The 11129-nt window shown below is 39.7% G+C and overlaps 1 protein-coding gene across 1 annotated transcript; it reads left to right on the forward strand.

Annotated features, from left to right (window-relative positions):
• The first annotated feature begins 383 nt into the window (after positions 1–383).
• Positions 384–9889, forward strand: EPHX1 (epoxide hydrolase 1, microsomal (xenobiotic)). Its single transcript, XM_009994775.1, has 8 exons — positions 384–566; positions 2363–2543; positions 3959–4186; positions 5216–5345; positions 5823–6037; positions 6818–6926; positions 7884–8009; positions 9547–9889. Exons 1-8 carry the CDS (start codon positions 387–389, stop codon positions 9770–9772), a joined length of 1395 nt encoding a protein of 464 aa, XP_009993077.1. The 5' UTR covers positions 384–386; the 3' UTR covers positions 9773–9889.
• Positions 9890–11129: the final 1240 nt, after the last annotated feature.

Genomic DNA, 11129 nt, shown 5'->3' on the forward strand with positions numbered 1-11129 from the left:
AACTTGAATTATATCCACAGTCACCACCTGTACTGTTGAAGTTTAGAAGCAATCAGCAGCCACTGAGGAAGCCAGTGTGGTGTGTTTAACCAGAGGACTATTAATTACGAAGCCATATGATCTCTTGACTTGCTTTGAGGTCTGTTTTTACTAAATATCTTTTATACAAAACACTTAATTTCTCCGTATTTGGGTTGCATAGGTTAAAACATCCTATTTCTGAAATATTACAGAAGTGCTGATGTCCTATGAGTGACAGAACATCATGCAGATCAAATCCTACCTTAAGAAGCAAGTAGACCTCTATATTCTCTATAAAGTAAGTTGCATGTCTCTGAGCTGTCTAATTTGGCTTATCAGAGTTCTGTTCTTCTTTTGCAGGCATTATGCTGCTTGAAGTATTCCTGGTTCTGGGGACAATCATAATTTACTTCTTACTTTCTAAGAAGAAAGAAGAGACACTACCCTTCAAGGAGGGATGGTGGGGCAAGGGACAAAAGCCTGATACAGAAGAAGATACAACTATTCGGCCATTTAAGGTGGAAACAACAGAAGAAGATCTGAGTGTAAGCAAATCTTTGTCCTGGGGAGAGAGAAGTACAAAATGACCAAAAAAATGTGGTATTTATTTGGAAGTAATACTTAAATTGAACCAATAGTTACGTTTATGAGAATATGCAATGATGTTCAGGACTTGGGGGCATGGATTTTTCAGTACTTCAGGTGATAGGGATGGATAGGCAGATTTCACATCCTGCTATATGATTTTGTTCTAAACAGGCTGTTGCAAGTTTGCTAGTAAATAAACCTACTCTGCAAAGCCTAATAAACATAAAAATCATATTACAGATTACTGAGCTCTGCTTGTGCATCTTCCTGAGTTGGATTGTATAGACCAAAATAAAAACAATATTTTGTTGTTGTTTTTTTTTCCAAATGCAATTACAAATGTCTCATTTTCTTCACTACTTTATAGTTGCAGCTGTGTTGGATGCAGATGTTTCTGTAATTAAAGATCTGCTTTGGTCAACAGTGGTAATTACCATAAAGATACATTGCAGAATTTGTTACATGGCAAGATTTTGATTGTGTGTGTTTAAGTTGTAGATCTGCGTGGAGTGGTGGTTCGAACAGTACTCGTGGTATTCCTCATATTATGAATTTTCTAATGATTCCTGTTTTCTCAAGCCTGTTTTTTTTTAAAAAAAAACATTTTGTCCTCCTTAATAGTATCAGTGGACATTGATGTCCAATGTTTTCTCCTTTCACTGCAGACACAAAGCTAGATTGTTTCTAATTTACAAATGTTTCTTGAGGTATGCAATTCTGCATTATGACAGCTGCTGCAATGTAATTCATTGGTATAAAACTCTTTCTAAATATATTTGTACATAAAATAGGAGCTAAAGTTATACTAGCATATGTTATGAAAACATTTTTTAAAAGATGTTGACTATGGACAAAAAGTAAATATGTAAAGATTCATCAAAATCTTTGTTTAAAAACCCACTCCTTCTGTACATGTGTTAAAATGCCAGAGCCATTGAGTTTACATACTAACATCTTGCCCAGACTGAGACTGCCTGTTCAGTGTGAGGCATGAGCCAGTGCTTACACTTAACTCAGTCAGAATGAGAGCTACCTCTATCCCTGTACTGGAAAATGCTGTTCAGATTTAAACCCCACAGATGTTTGAACAGTATTAGCTTTCCAGATCTTCCTTCCACCGTCTTACACCCTTTGCATTAGGATGGGCCTCTTGGCCATCCTTCCCTGCTGAGCTATTTTTTGACTGATTTTGCAGTATTGTCAGCATCCTATATCCTTGATGTGCAGTGGGAAGGTCACTTTAATAATTATTCTAGACTGGGAAACTCACTCCAGTCTAGTTTCACCAACTTTGTTGCCATGCAAAATCCCTTAGTGTTTCCTCATGAAGATACTTAGTCCCTTGGTTTGGGAAGGAGAGCAAAAGGTTTGGGCCAGATCTGTGCACTGATCATGAGGCTGGGCTCACAGGTAACTGGGGGAACAATGTACTGTGCAAAAGCAACAAGACTTACACTGTGAAGCCACAGTGCTGTCAGAAGAGTGTATTCTCTGCAGTTATCAGCCTGGCAAACAGGTTGGTCAGCCCTGGAAAACAAAGACAGAGTGTTTAAGAACAACTGTAATTAGAAGAGGAAAGAGGCCATCTGGAGGAGAAAAAGAATTGGAACAGCTGATGGAGCATCAGCAAAATGCACAGGTGTCATTGGAAATGTTATTTTCATAGTTCTCATTTTACTTCAGAATAGCGTTCATAGTAGAGCACAAGACAGCAGACACAAGTGCTTGTAATGTCTCTCCTTTTTCCCTGTAGGACTTACTTAGGAGACTTGACCAGGCTCGATTCACTGAGCCACTGGAGGACAGTTGCTTCCATTATGGGGCTAACTCGGTATACCTCAGGAAGGTTGTCTCCTACTGGAAAAAACAGTTCAACTGGAAGAAGCAAGTTGAAGTCCTCAACAAGTACCCACAATTCAAAACTAAGATTCAAGGTGTGTGTTTTTTCCCCTTAAAAAATAAACAGCAACACATAGTCTCGTCTACAAGGCATCTCAGTGGTAAGAATGCATGGGCCTTCTGTCCCTGTCTGCCATGGCATGGATCATTGGCACTGCCACTGAAGCAGTGAGAAACTCCATCATAACTGAAGCCTTTAGGACAAGGAATGACAAGTGGAATTCTGTTGTGCATGGATGAGTTGTCAGCTGGCATTAACAGGAGCCAAGCACAGGCAATTAGAAGCAGAACTGGATCTTACAAGTACACATGTACAGTTCCCTGACTTGATGAAATCATGCAAAAATACCCACAGATGCCTCCTTTTGTTCCACGTAGTTTCCCAGCTGCTGCTGTTAGGGTGATGCCATCAGTCTGGCAGTCCTCCTCAGCTGGAGCTGACGTGAGCAAAATGTGCTTAAATACATCAAGAAGTGAGGCATTTGGGCTCTACTAAGAGCAAATTGCTGTTTCCTGGAAAGAAAAGGCCTAAATGGGTTTGAGGAAAAGCGGTTCACCTGTAGCAACTGGTGCAGTGCTGTGTGAAGCTTAGTGCTTACACACTATAAGGGTTACAAAGGAAATGGGACTGCAATTTTTACCTTTGCAATGAGGAGGCTGGTACTAGATAGTTTCCTGTTTTGGTTTACTCAGTTAAAGAGATATGGAAAGCTTTGGACAAAAGGTGGAAGAGAATACAAAATTGAACACTTCAACTCTCTTTTAGCAAGACATTTTTTTCAAATCTTCGATGCAGCATGGTTGGGCTATGAGCAGTTAAGATGTGGGACTTGATTACAGGAGACCTCCACGGACAGAGGATCCTTACTGAAAGCTTTTTAAATTCCTTTTTCTGTAATATTAGGATCAGTGGCTGGAGACAGAAGCCAGACATGTTCAAATGGAAAGTGAGGCATGCAAAAAACAAGTAAAGTGATTAACACCCCCAAACAAGCAGCTGCATAGTTATGATGAATTCCCTGTCTCCTGAGCTGTCAAGTTGTAACTGTATTCCTTTTAGGAAGAAGTATGTGATTGGCTGAAGCCTATCTGGTGCCACATAGGGACAGTTAGGTGAAATTTAAGGGCACTTTGACTAAATGATGCAGTTGTCTCATGCCTTTAAGCTGAGTCACTGTGTTACCGTTAGTAGATTGCTTCACTTCTATGTCTTAATTTGCCGATTTATTTTAAAGCAGAAAGATACCAACCTCATTTGTCTGCTTTAATGCTTAATTGCCTATTATAAGGTACTTCAAGGTACTTAGATAAATGGATCCAGAGAAGTACAGTGTGTTTGCATGCTCAGTAAAAAAACACTTCAGAAAAAAAGTATTCATCATCTGTTCTGCAATTAGTTTCAGTGTCATGGTAAATTTGGGCATCGTAATTAATTATTTTATTTTTACAGGCATTGATATCCATTTTGTTCATGTAAAACCTCATTGTTTGACTGAAGGCCAGTCTGCAAAGCCATTATTAATGGTTCATGGTTGGCCTGGCTCATTTTATGAGTTTTACAAAATCATCCCTCTCCTGACGGATCCTGCCAGCCATGGTCTGAGTGATGAACACGTTTTTGAAGTAATTTGTCCATCTATTCCTGGTTATGGTTTCTCAGAAGCACCTCACAAAAAAGGTATGATGTTTGAGAAGAAAATGAACTAACACAAGCCTAGTCTCATGGTGAGATAGCCCTTGATAGCAGAGCAGTAACTCCTGGCTCTTCTTGTTTTCCCAGTGTAGAAACAAAGATCGTGTGTGTCACGTGGGAAAAGGGGGATAAGAGTGTGACGTCAGGTTGTACCATTTATTAATTTCAGGAGCAGTGAGATAATTTACAAAGGACTATGAAAAGTGATGATGTGACAATTTGTGAGTTGTAATTGGGTCAATTAATTGTGGGTGGGTGAACAAGAGGAATAAACTTAATTTTTTACTGTTCTTTTTGGGTGTTTTGAATACATATTCAATAGCATTATACAAGTAGGTGAAAAGCAACAGTTGAAACAAATCAGTTCATGTATTTACATGATTGCAGGTCGATTGCAGGCAAATAGCTTTTTGTTCAGCTTGTGCTCTGAATTACGCAAGCACAAGCTGCAACCAATTAGAGTGAGGTAGTGTTTAAACTGATTCTGAATTTAGTATTTAATTATGTGTGCATGTGAATGATGTGGGAAAGTTTAGTTTTACTTTTCTCTGGTTATGATTTATGTGGTCAGCATTTATTGGAGAACTGCATTACTGGTGGAAACTTGGTTTCCAGGTGTCATGAATGTGAGACTGTGCCCACAGTAGACAAAATAGAAACACAGTGCCTGGGCAAGGGTCAGTGCCTCTGACAAGGCTCAGCTGGAGTATGACTGCAGTTGAAAAGGAGCCTGGTAACCTCTCAGCTGGGCAAGTGTGCAGGAAACTGGTGGGGTTGTGAAAATTACTTCTCTGTAATGAAGGCTGGACTTTGTCCTCGTGGTTTCTGCTTGCCCTCTAGACCTTGCTTGGATGATACAACAAAGGTTTCCATATATTCTGTCAGACAGGCAAGGAAAAACGGACTTGTAGCTTTTTAGGAACTTGATCATTGCCTTTATTGGAAGAATAAAAGTTGCATAGTCTGAAGTGTAGCTGAAATTAATGCTAGTGTTGTGTTGTTTTTCTAATGCAGACTTTAATTCTGTAAGTGCTGCTTCTATTTTTTATGAATTGATGCTCAGACTGGGATTCAGTGAATTCTACGCACAAGGTGGTGACTGGGGCTGGCTCATCTGCACCAATCTGGCCCAGATAGCTCCCAAGTGAGTACCCTGTGGTGCAACGCTGCGTGTTCACCATGCAAAGCTGGTTTCGTCTTTAAACCGTTCCTTCTTGTGCACTTGAGAGCTGCTGTCCAAGTCCTCCTATGAGCACTGTGTAGTTTCTTCAGTGCTCAATGTTAAGTAGTGATCCAGGATTACATACCTTAGTTTATACTATATACCTGTTCTTTTAAACAGTTGTGCAGTGGTTTTGCAGTCTAAGTCCTTGGGATAAATACTGGCAACAAAAGGAGGATTTGTGGCTTGGTGCCCAGGAGTGTGTGTTGACTGGGGACAGTTGCCCTTCTGACTTTTCATTTTTGTGTAAAAAGCCACACTACAAAGTACAGTTAAAGTCGTCATGTAATTAGCAGGTTGTAATTTAAATATGTCCGTTTTTGTTGATAACATTTTAAATATAACAACTTTGAATCATATTTTATTAATCTGTGGGTCCTTTTTTCAATTTATTTTTAGCCATATGAAAGGTCTCCATTTAAATCTAGCTTCAGTTACGAACCTGGGATTCTCTCACCTGCTCTCCATTCTGCTGGGCCGCTATTTCCCAAGGCTCTTCGGTTTTCAGGAGGAAGACGTGAGGCGGATGTTTCCCTTTTTGGAAAAAGGGCTCTACAGGATCTTGCTGGAGTCTGGCTATGCTCACATACAGGCTACAAAGCCTGATACTGTTGGTAAAACAAACAAAAAACTCAACTATCATATTTAAATAGCAGTTACTGATGATATAGTGATAGCTGTAGTGTCAGGCATCTTTCAGGAAGGTTGGGTTGCACAGGGGTAGAACTTCAAATATATTGCTGTTTGTCAGAGCCTTTTCTGAGGTTTTGCTGGGTAGCTGAAACAGTTTATGGCCCCTGTATTTCACAGAACTAGGATGTATTAGCAAAGTTCCAGGTGCAGGTGTATTTCTCTATCCAAACAAAGTACAAAAAGTGTATTAAGCCTTGTTCTACATGAAGACAGTTGGCTATTGCTAATTCAGAAGGTGGACTTTCCCTTGCTCTTCCCTAATTAATCCTTAAAATGTTTTTGCTGTTAGATAACAGTATAAATTCTCCTGGCGCTGTGTAGCCCTGTGGGGTTTGGCCCTGTCGTGCTGTTTCATACATTACAAGTTCTAGATTAATGGAAGCAAACTGTACTTGGCACATACAGCTTAATCTTACTAGCTTATGAGAAAAGTAAAAAGCCAGCAGAAATCCAATACTGTTGCATCAGTTAAAAAAACACAGTATGAGTTAATGCAGAACCTGTTGGTTTGCAGATACTATCAGTTTATGATTCAACAATAAAACAGCTCCAGCTTGTTTGTTTGTTTATTTATTTAAGAACACAGCTGTGGAACAGCTTTGTAAAGTAACCTGCCCTGTATTACAATGGGCTGCTTCTGTATGTCTGAGTTGAGCAGTTGGATATTGCAATTTTAGGCAAATTTTCTTCCTCCTTTTCAGGCTGTGGTCTGAATGACTCTCCTGTAGGACTGGCTGCGTACATCTTGGAGAAGTTTTCCACATGGACTGATCTAGAATTCCATAATTTAGAAGATGGAGGACTAGAGAGGCAAGTATTTCCTCTTAGGCCATTTTGGATGAGGTGACTAAACCCAGAGTCATAGCCAGAGAAGTTAGTCTGGATTATCATCTCACATCTGGTAGGGAGCCAGTAGTGACCACATGCAGGGCTGTCCTACAGCATGCAAAGAAGCAAGTAAGCAACGAAGGGTGATTTGATCCCTTCCCACTCTGATCTCCTAGAAAAGATCTGCAACATCTGGGGATTAAAAACTGATTTAGGTGGAAGAATCTTGTTAGGACAGAAAAGCAGAAATTTAATCTATATTGAGATGCTAGAAAACAACTCATTATTTATTTTAATACTAATACTTAACTCTCTATGAATTTGCTTTAAATTAATCAGTATTGTTTAATCTACCTACTGTTGGCTAATAAAAGAGTATTCTTAGTGTGCAGCAGAAATGGTCTCCTTTGAAAATTGCTGAGGTACCTGGCAGGAGTGGAGCAAAGAGGCATATTATGAAAAGATGCAGTGACAATGTATTTTAATAGAATGTTTGCACTGCATACAGCTAATAATTTTATATGAAACATGCACTGTTTACGGCACATGTTAGTGTGATGGCTCTATTGAATGCTCATGGTAGCATTTCAAATTGTGAATAATAATAGCCACAAGCTGTTCCATGTGCTCTTCTGCTCCTACCCTCCCAGTCTATGGACTGTGTAGACTGCTGTGTTTATGCTGTAGACAGCATAAGGTGCTTGTTGAAGACTGTTTTCTCTGTAAAAGTTAAAATGTCACTTCCCAGTTTGTACCTGAAAGCTTTTAACAGGTCACTAACAGATACAGAGGGAGTAATATTTCACCTCCCAACTCTTTTCTTAGCCATTTTCTCCTGCAACTTTTTTCTTTACAACAAAACCAAAGTTAAGTTCCTGTTAGAGTTATGGAAAATGGCATTCAGTTCTAACTAAGCAATCTCTGGGCTTGCCTATTCAGGAAGTTTAACCTGGATGACCTGCTCACCAATATCATGATCTACTGGATGTCAGGCTGTATAGTCTCCTCAATGCGTTTCTACAAGGAAAATATGCAGAAGGGGATAGGCACACAGAAACATGAAAAGTAAGTGTTTCTTTTTCTTTAAATATTTTGCCCTGACCTTTATTTTATGGTTGCAGACAAATTGCTTGTGTCTTAGAGCTGGTGCAAGTTTCTGAATGTTGAGGAAGGGCAATGCTGTATCACAGTGTTCCCCTGCAGGACAGGTCTGTTGATTTGCTGTGTTGTGCTTGGAAAACGTGGTAATTAGGTAAGAATCCTTAACCATCAGTAAGGAGATGTGACTGGAGGCACTGCTTGAGGACCTTCCATTCACCAGGTTTCCAATTAGGGAACAGCATGTGCAAATACTTCTAGATTTTATTTTAGTTATTAAATTAGCCTGTGACTGAGTCATGCTGTGAGTTTTGTTTATAGTTTGTTTTGTAGTTCTGGTACTTTTCTGGACACAGTTTGCCTATTTCTGCAAAAGATTTCAGTCCTACCTTTGGAAGCAACTTCAGCATATTGACAAAATGCATAATTTGAAAGTGATTAAGCCTGATGTTTCTGCTGCACAGACACTGAAGACAGCAGCTTCGTCGCATATACTTTTATCAGCTTGAGTATTGCTGAAGGCTTAAACCTGCCCTTTGCTGTTCACAACCACAGCTTGCTGCTGAGGTGTTTATTTGGCTGTGAAATGACACTGAGGAAGCTGACTGAGTTCTTGAAGCTGTTGTGGCTACACCATGGGCAGTCTCCTGCTCCAGTTCTGCCTGTGAGATAAGCTTTATGAGCTGTGTGCCTAGAGGAAGGAGTCTCAAAAGCCTGCATAAAATTAGGCATCCTGTTTTCAGGCTTCCAGTGGTGACGTGCTCAACAAGTTTTATATCTGAGTTTTAAAGTCTGTCACTTCTGATAATGCAGCTTATCAGAATATGGGATATTTACACCTAGAAAATAGTGTTGTGTTTATAACAAGCACAGATTATTCCACTTTATAAGGTACTCTTGCCCTCAAATCCAGTTGTTTGCTAATGCAGAAAGTGCTTTGTAGAATGCATATGTGCTAGTTAAAAGAAAGAGCTACTTTACAGGTTAAAGTCTCACATTCAAAAGTATTTTCCCGAAACTAGTCTATATTTACTCATTTATTCCTCTCCTCCCATTTTGCAGCAGTTCAAGATAATTCTTCATCTGCCTAACCTGCAGTTGTCCTGCCAGGCTCAGCATGTTCTGGTTGTAAACTTCACTGTACACTTGCCCTTGTCAAATTGTCTGCTTTCCCCTCAGTACAGCCCTGAATGCAGGATGAGGAAACTTGGTACCCACCACCATTAGGGCTCTCTTCTCAACTTGCATGCTTCTAACTTCCGTGTCCTGGATCCCTTGCAAAACTACCTTAATATCAATGGATGGAAATTTTTTTATTTTTATTTTTTTTTCAGGTTTGGGAGTGGTTTTTAGTCTTCAAATTTAGGATCTGGAAGTCAAATTTGAATTGTGTGTGTCTTAAACAGTGAGCCCAACTGTTTTGGAACAACACTTCCATTGGACTTCCCATTCCTTGCCAAGTGAAGAGTTTGAAAAATTAAAATTATTCATTCTCCTCTCTCAGGCTCACCGTACAAGTGCCTACTGGTATTGCCTCCTTCCCTAATGAACTCATACACACACCCCAGGCTTGGGCCAGGAAGAAATACACCAACATAGTTTCCTTCCATTTCATGCCTCGAGGTGGCCACTTCGCAGCTTTGGAGGAACCTGAACTTCTTGCTGAAGATATTCTGCAATTTGTTGGGAAAGTAGAGAAAGAGCAACGGTGGAGAAAGAAAGAAAAGTAATGCCCCTAATGAATAGCAGGGTAATTGCGTGTAGTTTAGCACAAGCACAGGCCTTACTAAGTCTACTGTAATCCGTGTAATTGATCATAATCTTGACCAGATGTGAGAGACGACAGAAAGAAAAATGAGGACCTGCTGATTTTGAGGCGTTTGGGGTTTTTTTGTTGTTGATTTGTTGGGGGTTTTTTGTTTGTTTGTTTTGTTGGTTTTTATTATTATTTTGTGTGTGTTTTGTTTTTTGGGGTTTTTTTTTTGGTTCAGCTGGGCTAAGAAGGTAGTATGAACATTACTTGGTTATTTTCTCCCAGAAGCACAGACTTCTAGTATCTGTTCTGTGGTATTACTGACTCTTGCTTTGAAATTTAAAAATAGATAACTAATAACAGTTCAATTGTTAGGAAAGGCTTTCTTTTTTCCACAGCAGCAGTAAAACTTGAGCTGGTATAGGTGTGAGTTTCCTCACATTAAAAATGAGCAAAAGCCTAGCAAGACCTGACTTGCATGAGTGCATCAGTTAATCAGCATTGATGATCTACAAGTACCTTTAATCTAGCCACTTGGCTACTGCTGGCTGCCTCCCTCTTCCAGTCTGGGCTGTTAAGCAGCTTCCTGGCTGTGAGGAAGCTCAGCTCCCCTGCACCAGGCTCCTGGGACAGCAGCATGAAACAGCCAGGTGCCTGGAGCTCAGACCAGAGTGAGGGGTTGCATCAGAGTTATTCTAGCTCAAGCTACCTCTGCACTGAATTTGTACTTGTAACTAAAGTCATAGCCCTGGACAGGCTCAAGGGACCGTGGGGTTGCACTGCTTCTGCAGAGTATTGTAAATACCTCTTATTAAAGAACAAAAAATTTATTAATTCAAATTCAAAATAAACTTGCATTAAATTTTTGAATAGTGACTGTGTGTTTCTTTCAGATTTTTTTATGAGCTTTTGCTTGGTGACACCAGAAGGAAAAGTAAATTTAGAACTTATTAATTCTGCACTGTATCTGTTACAAAAGGTCAGATTGAAGGCAAACTCCTCAAGGAAAATTAAATTTGAAGGGCTGTATGGTTTTGCCAGCCAACAGTCCCTAGTGTGTGCAGTTAAGCTTCAAACCCTTTTAAACTGTATCCAAATGAGTGATTTCAGTATGGTTTTATTCTTCAGCCATTTCTGAGATACTTCCCTACTCCTGCAAGCACAGAGTAGTATAATGCACCAATGACACTTGCATGGATTTTATTATTTTATTATTTCACAACATTAATTGAAATGGAAGCTGTTAAACAACAGTCATTCTAGCAGAGCCCTGCTTTGTCCCACAAGGCTTTAAGCTTGAGAATACCAAGTAATTTGTTTCTCAGAAGGCAAGT

The sequence above is a fragment of the Chaetura pelagica genome, unplaced genomic scaffold (assembly GCF_000747805.2).
Source record: "Chaetura pelagica isolate M959 unplaced genomic scaffold, ChaPel_1.0 scaffold2, whole genome shotgun sequence".
Classification (NCBI taxonomy): Eukaryota; Metazoa; Chordata; class Aves; order Apodiformes; family Apodidae; genus Chaetura; species Chaetura pelagica.